This window comes from Zingiber officinale, chromosome 9B, assembly GCF_018446385.1.
Source record: "Zingiber officinale cultivar Zhangliang chromosome 9B, Zo_v1.1, whole genome shotgun sequence".
Taxonomy (NCBI): Eukaryota; Viridiplantae; Streptophyta; class Magnoliopsida; order Zingiberales; family Zingiberaceae; genus Zingiber; species Zingiber officinale.
Window position 1 is genome coordinate 100,503,211 of NC_056003.1, and position 14,765 is coordinate 100,517,975.

Sequence of the window (14,765 nt, forward strand, 5' to 3'; positions counted from 1 at the left end):
AGTAACATCTAGAGCAGCCATCGAAGAATTAGAACTTGAAGAAAAGGAATATATCCAGATATGAGAAATTGTTCATTATACGGGTAAATCATCGTCAGAATTCAAGGAAGAATTCCACTCTACATTAGAAGAACTTAAAGAGCAAAGCTTTATTGGTGAAAATCCTCTCTTACACTGGTCTAAGAACCAAGTAGTGTGTCATCTGGATATCAAAAATCTAGACTTTATTATTAAAGATCGACCACTTAAACATTTTACCCCACAACAGAAGGAGGCTTTTTCCAAACATGTCAAAGCATTATTAAATATTGGGGTGATTCATCCGAGCAAAAGTCGTCACAGAACTACTGCTATCATAGTTAATTCTGCCTCAACTATAGATCCAAAAACAAACTGAGAAATCAAGGACAAAGAGCACATGGTTTTCAATTATAAGCACCTTATAAGGATGGCAATGGGTCAGATTTGGGTCCGATTTCATATTCTTCGTACCCATACTCATACCCATTTATTATATTCATCCCCATATCCACCTCCATACCCATTGGGTATTTAACTTTCATCCTCATACCCATCGGATGATCAAGTATCCATACCCTACCCATCATCCTATTACTATCTACAATTCTCATTAAAAAAAAAATGAAATCTACTTGGAAGAAGACTTACTACTTGTGATTGTCATTTAGTTGCTATTAGAAATAAGTCTAAATCAATTTATTAATCATCAAATCAGGTACGTACTTCTTCAGGATCACCCAAAGAATCAGCAGCTTTTGGATTGACCTTCGCACAAACAAAGAGTTACGAACTAGAGTTAGCAACCTAACAAGGAAATTTCAAAGGAAACTTTAATAGATCTAAATAAATATAACCTACTTTTCCTACCATATGCTTTAACCAAAAGCAAGCTATTCATAAAAAAATTGGTGAAGAAAAAAGAAACATGCCTTACTAAGATCTTTTTTCCAAAATGATACAATTTCTGATACTTTTCTTGGAAGATATGACCTTACCATTAGTGCAGCTTCTGGAATGTGATATTGCAATTATCATAAAATATGGATCCTTAATAAAAGAAGGCTAACTTTCATAGGACAAAAAAATATGAGATAGAATAGAAAGCAAATTGTCTCATAACTAGCACAACACGAAATTACTTATCTACCAATAATGGAAGGCAATCTTCCATTTTACTTAGCATGAGTAGACAAAGAAATGCAATGTTATTATTTCCTTGTTCTTTTGCAAGAGATGCTAATTTTATTATCCCTTCAGCATCACCAGGGAACGAGTAAAGAAGCAACAATCCACTCAAATCCATATCTTGTGAAAGACATTCCTCAGCCATCTCAACTGCATAACAAGAAATAAAATATGAGTCGATTACTATACTATATCAATTGTCAAAAAGTACTAAGACAAAATGGCATAGGATTTCTCTAGGTCAGCAAGCCATTTTTCAGGCTTGATACATTAAATTTAGAACAAAATAGATGATTATATTTATCAGATATCAAAGTTAAGCAATTAAGTGCATTACGATAGACATTTACCTATCTTTAGGCATCATTTTGTCTAATTCAATAATACAGTCTACGCTGCCATCTGCTAAAACCATGACACCCCATTCCAAATAAAATCACTATGAGAACAAAAAGTGTCAAGTTTTAGTTAATAGAAAAGATTTTAAAATTTTCACTATGAGGAATCCACTAAGCTTGTAGCTTTGTGATCAAAAAAAATATATTAGAATTCACATTATATCCCAAAAAAATATAATTCAACAAAAACATATTAAGCATCTATATGTTACTCCTGATTTAATCATATTTAAACGTCATTCAAAAAGCAAAATAGATCAGTTTCAACTCTGAACTAATCATAACTTTCTTCATCACTTGATATTGTAGTACCCTGCAAAAATATAAAATAATGAAAAATATAAATAATTGACCCAATAGTATTCAATGTATTGAACTTAAGTCATATTAAAAACTTACCCCATCAACATCAATAGTATCCGAATCATATTTGACTGAAGAGTAATATGCTTTTGTTTCTTGTGAACTTGTAGTTGTAAAATTCAATGAAAAAATAAATCATTATCAGAGATTAAAAAAGAAGAATATTTTCATACAAAAAATAAGGAAAACTAATTTGCAAATTATATTACCTTGTTTCTCATTTGATAACCAACTTTGAACATACATCAATGTTTCTATGGTTTTTGGATGAAGCCTGCTTCGATGAGAACTGACCAATCTACCACTTGTGCTAAATGTAGATTCTGAAGCCACAGTCGATATTGGAATGACAAGTATATCTCGTGCTAGCCTCATCAGAGTGGGATATTTGGTTCTATTGGTCTTCCACCACTCCAATATGTCAAAATCCACATTTCTCGGCAACACTTTATCTTCTAAATAATGACCTAGCTCGGTCTTCATATCAGTATTAATATCACGCTCAAGTGCTATTTCTTTATCAAAACTATCCAAAAAATCATCTATACTTGTATGCAATCTAGTTTCCATTGATCCTTTTTCAACACCAGCATGACCATTGTTATTTGTGTATTCCTCAAGCAAATCATAACACATTTTTTGAATCTTTCTAAGAGGTTCTTTAAAGCCAATCTCTCCCTGTGTTCTTTTGAAACAATACTCCACCAATTTTGACTTATATCTTGGATCTAAAATAGTAGCTATTCCCATAATTCCATGAATATTAGACCAATATTTCTCAAATTTGGAAAGCATTCATTCAACCATAGAAGAAATAACCTTATTAGGAGATGTGCCCCACTTTAACAATGAAACTTTAATTTCACAAACCTTAGGAAAAAAAGATATTTGTTGTGGGATACTTTCTTCCAGAAAATATTTCAGACACAAAATAAAAAACTTTCAACATTTGAGATACCTCTTCTGCTAACAACCACTCCTCCTCTGTTGGAAAACATTTATAAGATGAGTCACGAAATCTCAGATGAGCAAACACATCTTTAAAAGATATAGCAGTTATGAGCATCAAATATATTGAGTTCCAACGGGTTTTACAATCAAGCACCAATTTTTTAACATTCATATTGTGTACTACTATCCGTGCCACATCATCAAACTTTTGTTCTCTTTTAGGAGATGCTCTCCAATATGCAACATTTTCACGAATTTTCTCAACACTAGGTGCAATGACATCCAAACCGTCTTGGACAACTAAATTCAAAATATGAGCAGCACAACGCATATGAAATAAAGACCCTCAAAGTGTAGAATGATCAAGTTTATGTAGCACATTGTTTATAAGAGAATCATTAGTGGAGCAATTATCAACAGTAATGGTGGATATATGCCTATCAATATTTCAATCCATCATAGATTTAACTATCACATTAGCAAGGACTTCTGAAGTATGTGGAGAGCGAACATAAACAAACCTATATAATGCAAAAAAAAAAAAAAAAATAGTGTACATATTTAAGTATCTGTTCAATTAAAAACATAAAAAAAAAAATGAAAAATAGTGCATATTTGAGTGACAAACAGAAAGTATACCTCAAAATGTGACTTTGCAAAGTCCAATTATCATCTATGAAATGAGCTGTCAAAGCCAAAAATCCCTCCCTCTTATTAGATTCAATCCACATGTCGGTGGTTAAAGCAATCCTACCTTTATTACATTCCAACAAGCTCAATACTTTTGTCTTTTCGTAATCATACATATTCAATGTATCACTCTTAATGGTATTGCGACATGGAACCTTGAACAAAGGTTGAAGACTTGCTAAAAGCTTACGAAATCCATGATGCTCCATTATTGTTAATGGATACTCATGTAAAATTATCATTTCAGCAAGCATGCACCTTGAGAATTCTTGGTCAAATTGAAAGCATTTAATAACAAAATCTCCCTTGTTTTTCTCTTTAATTAGTATTTTCTACCTTATATCACTAACAGTTCGTCTTGGATAAATTTTGAAATGCTCACGCAAATGTGTTGTCCCATGTTTACTATTGCCAGAAAGGGGTTTCTCACAGTAATTGCAAATTGCCTTATCCATTCCATTAATTTTCTTTCTTCGAAAATGGTTCCAAACATCAGATGTTAACTTTCGCGTTCCTATTGCACTAGGAGAAGCATCAGCAACAACAGATGTCATATTTGATTGATCTTGTGGAACCTCATTATTTACTTCAGAAATTTGTGGAATATCATGATTTACGTTAGATACTGACACTTTATTTTCTATTGTAGGATCTACTGGGTTCATTTTATAGACCTAAATATGATGTTGTAATGTATGTTAAAAATGAAAAGAAAAGACAACATAAAGTAAACAATAATACTTTCTCGTTCAAACTACATATAAATGGAATAATCATTAACCTTTCTCATCTTTGGTCTCTTGTTTTCAAAAAAAATCAAAAAGGCAAAATCATTTTAAAAAAAACTTTGACAGCCCTAAACCCTAAATAGTATTCGACGAACCAAGAGTATGAGATGGTTGCTCCTTTTCATCCAAAATAGAGGTGGAGTTGGAAGCAAGGACAAACCTTTTGAGTCGCTTGAACAGTTTAATCCCTGCCTCCGCAGCGTCTTCCTCGTCTCACTTATTCGCTCTCACCCAGAGACGGATTTACCTTAGGCCCGTCCTGGGCTATAGCCTAGTCTAAATTTTTTTTTACATGTTAAATCATCCCATTCAAATCACAAAACGTGCCAATAAAAATAAAAAAAAAATATTGCATTCATTTACCCGGATCAAATCATGCATGAGAAAGATTTTATATTAATTATCCCTACCTCAATTTGTCAATCAGAAATATATTATTTAAATTTAATCATGTATCTTATTATTATTATTATTATTATTATTATTATTATTAGTTTTATTTTTGGTTTCAGTTATCTTATGTAATTATTATTAATTTTAATTTAAAACGTTACTAATTTTTTTTATAATTATATATTTTTATTATGCTAATGAAAAATTTTATTTTCATAAATCCTAATATATAAATAAATTAATCTTTAAGATAATCATATATTATATATAATCCGATCAATTTCAATTAAATTTATCAAAAATAATTTTGAATAAATATGAAATATAGGTAAAAAAATATGAGTAGAATATAAAAAAAAAATAAGAAAATTTTAATAAGTCAAATTAATTATATATATTAAAATAAATAAATCTCATTGTGTCTAAAATAGAGCGGGTGTCTTTATATTGAGAAAAAAATATTCTAACTCAATTCAGCGCATAAAGATAGCATTATTTTAGGCTCTAATCCTATTAAAAATAAATTATATTTTATAGTCTATAATTTGACATCCAAAAGAATTTATTTTTTAATTATATTTTGATATTTAAATCATTTTTCCACCCTCAAAGTTTAGCCCAGCCCTTCTCTAATTTCTAGATCCGTCCTTGCTCTCACCCCATCGAGGCTTCGACCGACTTTGAGAGAAAAAGAAATATTCGCTTCGACTTCAAAATTCCAGCACAATCGTGCAAGTATGACCTTATAGGGTTTATAACTTTATATATAATATAATATAAATAGATAGAAGTGTCAACTCTTAAGCACGCTTCGAAATTTTAACAGAGATTATATATATATATATATATATATATATATTATAATCGGGTATCGGGTAGGGTATGAGTAGAATTTTGTAACATCCGTCTCCATACCTATACCCGAATATCCGATTATTTAATCAGGTATAAAAATTACCTCTATACCCTCCTCCATTCGGGTCGGATATCGGATTCTCCGTCGGATTCGGAGGAAATTGTCATTCCTAGTGCCTTAATGATATTACTCATACGGATCAATACAGCCTGCTCAGAATTAATATCATTTTAAAGAAGGTAAGTAATAGCAAAATTTATTCTAAATTCGACCTCAAAAATAGATTTCATCAAATAGCAATACACCTAGAATCTATTGAATGAATTACTTTTTGGGTCCCAGACAACCTATATGAATGACTTGTAATGTCATTTGATTTGAAAAATGCTCTTGTCATTTTTCAAAGAAAAATAGATAATTATTTCAGAGGGATTGAAAACTTCATTACGGTAGATATTGATGATATTCTAGTTTTCTCTCAAAATTCAAAGGAACATTCACAACACTTTAAATTATGCTAAATATATGCCGAATAAATGGTTTAGTTCTAAGCCCAACAAATATGAAGGTGGCAGTAACAGAAATAGAATTCCTTGGGGTTATTCTCGGAGAAAGACATATAAAGTTACAACCCCACATCATTTCAAAGATTGCTAATTTCCAGGAAAAAGAATTATAATCTACAAAGGGGATGCGGTCTTGGTTAGGATTATTAAATTATGTAAGAAACTACATTCCTAACCTGGGCAAAATACTAAGCCCACTATATGCAAAGAAAAGCCCAACAGGAAATAAGCGGATGAATGACCAAGACTGGGCCTTAGTCAGAAACATTAAGGAGACTATTAAGAACCTACCAGATCTTGAAGTACCCCCAGAAGAATATTTTATCTTCCTCAAAGTAGATGGTTGTATGGAGGACCGGGGCGGGATATGCAAATGGAAACTACAAAAGCATGACCCAAGAAGCTCAGAAAAAATATGTGTCTATGCAAGTGGCAAATATAATCCCCCAAAATCCACAATAGACGGAGAAATTTATGTTGTTATGAATTCCCTTGAAGCCCTCAAAATCTACTTCCTAAATAAAAGGGAGTTAATCATTCAAGCAGATTGTCAAACAATCATCAGTTTCTTTGAAAAATCTACAACAAATAAACCCTCCCGAGTCAAATGGCTAGCCTTCACAGATTACATCACTGTAATGGACATAAACATTAGTTTTGAACATATTGAAGGAAATGATAACCAACTTGTTGATGCCCTTTCAAGATTAATTAATTCTCTTATTCTTGCAGAATGGTCGAAACAGGAGACACTAGACAATCTGGGCCTAGTAGCCGTGGCATTGCAAGAAGTAGAGAGGAAGCCCAACAAGGAGGCCCGAGAACAAATGACCCATATATTATCAACATTGACAGGCTCGATGAGCGATAAAAAAACCTCTTGCTCTACCTACGACAGCGAATACGGCAAGGAATACTACTCACCGATCATAACGACATCACATAACATACTTTTCACCCCCTCAATATGAAATTTGAGACTCCATCCCTAGTTGAGATATAATAATAATAATAATAATAATAATAATAATTGAAAACAAAATAATAATTTTTTCTAGATATGAATATCTTTTTAGGTCGCCTAAAACATATTCATCTTTAAGTGAAATCAAATAGATTAAAGAAGGAAGGTTTTAGAGCATACGATTCATTGCCTTTGAGATTGTCTCAGTTCCCTTGCAATCTAGGTGGCCTTAGTTGATTCAAATTGTTCATTAGTTGATTGAATCGTAAATGCAAATTAAAATTTTATATACATGACTATTTCTCTTTAATCAACTTAAAGTCTAACTAATCGACTTGAATCTTCATCAGTCAATTCAATTAGATAATCATTGACCTTTTTGTCCAGTGACTTTGTGTTCAATCAGAACTTAAAAATCCTTTTGTCCGATAATTAACTGTCTTCAACTAATCGAATTTGTAGCCAATCGACTCACCTAAAGAAATTTGTATCCTTTATGCTAATTAATGACTCGACTCCAATTAATTTCATTCATCCCAGTTGACTCAAGTTTTGTTATAACAAATCTTATACTATGGATTATAAGTCCCGAGTCGACTCATGGCAATTTCAATCAACTCAACTTAAATTAGTCGACTAAGCAATTGACTCACGTAATTTCAGTCGAACGAATTGTAATTCAATTGGCTAAGCCAAAATATAATATTTTTATTCACAAACAAAACATCTATAGTCGATTAGACTATTTGGTTAACTAAGAAAACCTTCACTCAAATAAATCTATTCAACTTCTAGCTTATTTATTAACTTTGACCGAAGACACCTATTTTTTTTAAATTTTTTATATGCCTAAATAAAAAAATATCTATCTAATATATGATCAAATAGCATCCACTTATAATCTGCATTTTCAAATCTTCATACCAACTATGCTCATTGCCCTTAAGGCCATCTCCAATGGGAGATTTTTCAAAAGATATGTGAAATAAAAAAGTTAGAAAATGTTGGGTTTTTCGGGCCGTGAAAATCGCTTTTCCGTGTCATGGAAACCCGGAAACCCCCGGCCACCGGATCTGTGCGAAGAAAATAAAACAAAATACGAGTACGAGTTTCTAAAGTCTAGATCTACACTAGATAAGAGTGTTACCCTCGATGTGAAGTCCTTCGCAATCCCGCTCGTCCTCGGTTCGCCGGATCTCGAAAGTGTCAAAGTAGACAATTCTCTATGTGTATCCACACAAGCAAGAGATGGAGAAAAATCTCTAAGGATGTGCTAGCAACCTTAGAGATCATTAATGGAGGAGAGGGAGAACAAGAAGAAAGCTAGAGAGGAAGAAGATGGGAGTTACCATAAAAAAATGAAACTCACGACATAAAATCAAAGTGGTCGGCCACTTTAGTGGAGGTTGTAACCTCCATGGGATACCAAGAGTCACACCCATGAGGTGCCATCTCATTTAAGTAACCATGATGATGTGGAGCATCATCATTGGTCCACTTCTTGCCAACTCACCAATGAGGTGGCAAATGGTCAAGTCAAACTTGACTCTTCATCTTCCTCTCAAGTCAAGTCAAACTTGACCACTTCTCTCCCATGGTTGATCAAATCTAATCATTGGTTCAAGTCAATTTTAATTTAATGAATCTCTATTCATTGAATTAAATGGATTCAATGAGTCTAAGTCCAAATTAGACTCATTTAACACATGAACCAAATTGAGTCCAACTCAATTAGCATAATTTGGATTACTCTTAATCCAATTTGGTTCATCACATGAACATAATCCTTTAGGTTCATCAAATGAACCTAATCTCCATCTAATTGCCCTTTGTGTGTGACCCTATAGGTTCTTATAACGTTGGCAATGCTCCTAAACCTGTAAAATACCGGAAAAATGGCGAATCATGATAAGGGAATTTTTCAAAATTTTTCGAAAATTTTTCGGAGCTCGTATGAACGAGTTTACGGGGATAAAAACAGGGCCCCGGGAAGGCCTGTTTAGGCTACCCCAATTTAACGAGGAAATGTTTTATTTTCTTTTTATTTTCCTTATTTTTGTTTTCTTTTCTTCCCCGTTTCCTCTCCACGCCCATTTCTTCCCAAAACCGCAGGCGACGGTTCCTTTCTCCCCTTTTCTTTTCCTCTTCATCATCGAGCACTTCACTCTCCTTTCCCTCTCGAGCCGCACCACCGGTGCCTCCTTCCTCTTGCGTCTCTCGATCGCCACGGCCGACGTCGGCAGACGAGAGCAACGCCAAGCCACCGTCGCCTATGCCCTAGAGCCGGCTACCTCCCCTGTGCCCTAGTTCTCCACCGCCGCCGCACCCTCTTTGTCGCCTCTCGACCCGGGCAGCACCGCCGCGCCTTCTGCCCTAACGTCGGCTGCCTCCTCTCTGCCCTCTTCCGATTCGGAGGATTGTTTTCGTGCCACCACAACGAACCCTGGGACGATTGCTACAGCCAACGCCACACATGACCTACTAGTGTTGCCTGGTCTTCTCATCCCTCGATTTGCCCTCTAGCGTCGCCAACAAGCATGAGCCACAGCCTCATCGGAGAGGGCAGCAGCTTCGCATAACTCCGGCTGTAATTTGTAGCCAGCACCTTCTTCGACTGAGTGTCAACAAGGGTGTCTCTGGATTGGGGTAAGATGAGTTTTGGAATTATGTTGATTAGATGTCGTTAGATAGGTTATTGTTTGATTTGTGATCCCCACTTAATGATACCAACTTGATCTGATCTATAGGGAAAGATTGCAGCAAGGTTGTGCTGTGAATATTTAATCAAGGATGTGAGGTGAAGTAGGATTTGTTGTGAGGTTGTTACTTGGGTTTCCAGCAGCTACCTCAATTTTGGCAGCCACACCATTCCGTAGCTACTGGATTACTACAACGGCTGTGAATCTAGGTAAGAAGTAAGGTAGGGTGTAAAGCATTTAATATATGCTATAGGTCATGATTTTGATTCTATTATTTTAGATAGATGATGATGTGTAGATTAATTCTTGTGGGAAGAATGATGGTAATATCATTAGGGTTTTGTCCTAATTTAGGATTTGAGATTTTATTTAGCTATTTAGAAGAATTGTAGCTAAATAAAATGTATTTCTATTCGTGACACAAGACTTTGACGCGAGACGAGTATCTCGACGTCGTATTTGGACCAGTTTGGACTTTTCGATTTGGAGGCGGGTACTTTTAACTTTATGTCTTTGACATGCATAGTAGTGAATTTAACAAGTAGCAATAATTATGTTCTCTTATTTGTTTCGGTTAATCACTACCCGATACCCGTTACATGATTGATTGATTGCTTGTTTTGCATCTCATGTATTCCTTACCTGCTTATACATGCTTATAGGGGTAGTGATATACCATGCTTCACCATGTTCAGGACCTAGGTTTTATACCTTCAGTGTACCTTTGATTTGATTCGTTGACCTATGGTGCACTTTTATATTTATATGGATTAGCTCAGGATATTTTGTGGTTAGTGTCATGCACTATTTGCATGATTGCATGTTGTGCGATAGTCCGCTCCATTATTGTTGAGCACATCGCCAGTTACATGGATCTGCACACACCACCACTCATGGGTTAGTGGTCGATTCAGGCAGTGTGTGTTGTAGCAGGGACTTTGTTTGGCTCCGTTGGTCCGCTCATGGGTAGCGTGATGCAACGTATTAGCCGACAGGGATTCCTCCCCATCATCGTGTACCGGGAGTTGAGAGCATTGCGCTCCCCCATTTATGATTTGGGGTAGGAGAATAGGTGTACTCCGACAGCATCCCGTCCACTCGGTCACTCATCAGGAGCAGTGACGACAGAGTATACGGTTTTCACAGACCTATCCACTCGGCCTCACTATTGTGTGTGAGATGATCGACTGACGTCAGGGGTGACCAGGACGCATCATTGGCATCATATGCATGATGCATTTATTGCTTGTGTTTGTGCTTGCTGCATTTATATGCTGTATATTGTTTGGACGCCTATGTTTGACATGCATACAGGATTTCTATACCACTTGGACTGTTTGTCCTTATACCCAGGTCCTGGTTAGTACAGTTTTTCTCTTGTTTACTTCAGTTGCATTCCATCCTTTTATATCAGGAGACTGTACGCATGATTAGTGCTAGATGTTATTTCCCTAATTTGCATATCAGTTGTACCTGCTGAGCGTTGGACTCACCCCGCCTCCACTGTTGTTATTTTTCAGGTTGATGCTGTCAGGAGAGAGTTCCAGTTGCTAGTCCCTATAGACCTCGAGGATATTATTGGTCTTTTGGTTTTCTTACATAGACTATGCTAAATTTGTTTTGTTTGATGGTATGGATATGATATGGATTTTGTAATGTCGATGGATTTGGTTTGGTTTTGCTTTTACTACATGTCTGCCTAGACGGTAGAAGAGGTAAATTGATCTTATCGTCGGATTTGTGTTTTATGAGTGTAGTTGAGTAGGGTGGATTTTGAGTCTTCTTATCATTGCTTATTAAACTGCGTGGAATGTCTGTATGTTGTATTTTATTTTCTGTTATTATTCCAGCCGCATGTGGCTGAGGTATATGGAGATGTAGAAAGTTTCAGATTGTCCGCCGTACAGGGGAGATGCTGTCGAAATTTCTTCGGACAGGGACTCCTCCGGGGCGTGACAAAACTCATTTAGAAGCATAAGTAATGAGCGGTATCTAGCAACACATCATTACTACCCAAGTTATAAGAATGTTGAGATCCAACATCACCTTGTGACTACTAATTGTGACTCCTCACAATATATGACAAGTGTCCTTCTATCCTAGACATCTAGATTGATCAATGTGAGACATAGACCGTATCATCCTCTGACCAATCTAAATCTTGAACTCCAAGTAGACTCACTCGATCAAATGAGCTCAATATCTCATATTGACTCATTTGGGCATGACCATGCACTTAGTGGTCTCACTCTATCAAGAATATCGATGTCTCTCCCGTCATATAGGAGGGATAGATCTCATCTACATCACTCATATACCTCTGCATAATTCGTTACGTACCCAGTAATCGCCTTTATAGTCTACCCAGTTACGGGTGACGTTTGACGAAACCAAAGTACATAACTCCTTATGTAGGGATCCATGGTGACTTCAGGTCTAAGGACTAGTAGTCATACTAATAGCCACATGAGAAAGTATATGACATTCATATAACGATCCATGATACTTTCTCATGGCGGGTCATTCAGTATACATTCTCCAATGTATACCCATGTGTCAACTTGATATCTCTATATCCATGACTTGTGAGATCAAGTCATCGAGTTGACCTACATGCTAGTCTTATTGCATTAACATTGTCCCTGAATGTTAATACTCGACTAGGAATGATTAAGAGTAGTGTTCCCTATATCATCTCACTATCGGTTCAACTAACCGATTGATATAGGTGAGAACCTTCTGTTGGTGCAACCTTAGGTCAAGGTTGACCTGGTTGACCCGACTCGAGGTGACTTGACTCGAGTTGTATTTTGATGTTTGACTTGGGAAGATTGTCGATGCAACCTTAGGTCAAGGTTGACCTAGTTGAGTTGCATGTTGATGTTTGACACTCGTGAGAGAGTTCTATTCTTGATGTGAGACAAGATTAGATGGTTGGGAGTTTATTGGTCCAACTCTAGGTCAAGGATTGACCTGGTTGACCTGAAAAGTCCAAGTATGGAGACTTGGCACTGGAAAAGTCCAAGCAGGGAGCTTGGCACGCGAAAAGTCCAAGTATGGAGACTTGGCACTGGAAAAGTCCAAGTATGGAAACTTGGCACTGGAAAAGTCCAAGTATGGAGACTTGGCACGGAGAAGTCCAAGCAGGGAGCTTGGCACGAGGGAAAGTCCTAACTGGGATGTTAGGCAGTGTGGAAAGTCCTGGTGAGTGAAGCCAGTGGAAAAGTCCTAAGCGGGATGTTAGGCAATGGGAAAGTCCTAGGGGATGTTAGGCGGTTGGAAAGTCCGGTGATTGAAGGCGGTGAGAAAGTCCTAAGCGGGATGTTAGGCGGTGTGAAAAGTCCCGTGAGTGAAGCGGGCAAGGGAAAATCCAGATGGATCAAGGGTGATCGGACATCGGTGGGGAAAAGTCTAAGTGGGTCGAAAGGATTGACCGGACACTTAGCGGGAGTGCTAGCAGGTCAAGGGAGTGACCAAATGCTAGGATGATGTACCAACAGTCAAGGTTGACCGGATGTTGGTGTGGAAGCCTTAGGTTTAGGGTTGAGAAGTTTGGATCGATCGGTGACCGATCCGGATGATCTGCGGTTGCCACGATCGGTCAGTGACCGATCGGAATCGAATCGATGGCTCGCGGTTATCGATCGATCGGAGACCGATCGGAGGCAACGCAACTGCGAGAAGAAAGCCATGGATCGGTCTGCGACCGATCCACCCATTTGATCGATCGGCGACCGATCGAGCATAGATCGATGGCGTGAGGCGGCTGATCGGTCTATGGACCGTCGGAGGTTCTGATCGGTCCACGGACCGATCGGGCTTCGATCGCGACACCTGATCGGTCGGGACCGATCGGTGACAAACGAAGCTTCACGCGCTAGGCGATCGGTGCGGACCGATCGAGTTCTAGCCGTTGACGCAGCGGCTAGTTTCTTCACCGTCTTCTTCGCGGTATAAAGGGGTGAGCTGCACTACTTCTTCTTCCTCTTCTCTTCTTCTCATGGCTGTCCTGGTGCTTGAGCTTTGTTGAGCTCTTCTTCACAAGCTTCGCGTGAGCTTCTCGACTGGGATATCCTGCTGTTGTAGGTGTTCTGAGGAGCTGCTGCTTCAACGAATCCAGTCGGCGAGGAGGCAAGAAAACCTGTGTTTTTACATTTATTGTTCTTGTCTTCTTGTATTTCTTGTTGTATTCCTTTCTTGCTGTTGCAAGAATATTGTGGCGAGGTTTCTCCACCCACAAGGAGTATATTGTATTAGCCGGTTTTCCGGGGACTCATCCACCGACGGATTGATAGGCTTCGTCCACCTTACGGACACGCCGAGGAGTAGGAGTTTCATCTCCGAACCTCGTTACATCGACGAGTTGAGGTTTGGTTTGTTTTGTTTTCGTTTCCTTTTGTTATTTCCGCTGCTAACCTAATTTGTAGAAAGAAACGAGCAAAGATTTGGGGTCGGCTATTCACACCCCCCTCTCTAGCCGTACGAAGAGATCCCAACAAGTGGTATCAGAGCGAAGGTCCGCTCTTCGACGGATCAACACCCGGGGGAGCACGGGCTAGAGATGGATCTCTATGGAAAAGATATCACGATTCAACCCTTCTACGAGTCTCACGACAACTTCACGTATTGGAGGGTAAGGATGATGTATTTTCTTAGGACTAATATGTTAAATTGGTTTTGTGTACAAGAAGGGTTTTCCCCTCCGATGGATGAGGAAGGAAAACCTATCAAGAAGAAGGAGTGGACGAAAGAGCAAATCCGACAATCCGAAATCAATGACGAGGTAACAAAAATTATTGAATTTGCGTTACCTAATAATGTTTTGTGCAAGATAGATAGGTACAACAACGCCAATGAATTGTGGAACAACTTGGCCAAGTTCCATGAGGAG

The 14,765-nt window shown here is 37.4% G+C and overlaps 1 protein-coding gene across 1 annotated transcript; it reads right to left on the reverse strand.

Annotated features, from left to right (window-relative positions):
• Positions 1-3,366: 3,366 nt before the first annotated feature.
• On the reverse strand, positions 3,367-3,817 carry LOC122023227 (zinc finger BED domain-containing protein RICESLEEPER 3-like). Its single transcript, XM_042581301.1, has 2 exons — positions 3,558-3,817; positions 3,367-3,439 (listed from the first exon to the last, which is right to left on the reverse strand). Exons 1-2 carry the CDS (start codon positions 3,815-3,817, stop codon positions 3,367-3,369), a joined length of 333 nt encoding a protein of 110 aa, XP_042437235.1.
• Between the last annotated feature and the right edge of the window lie 10,948 nt (positions 3,818-14,765).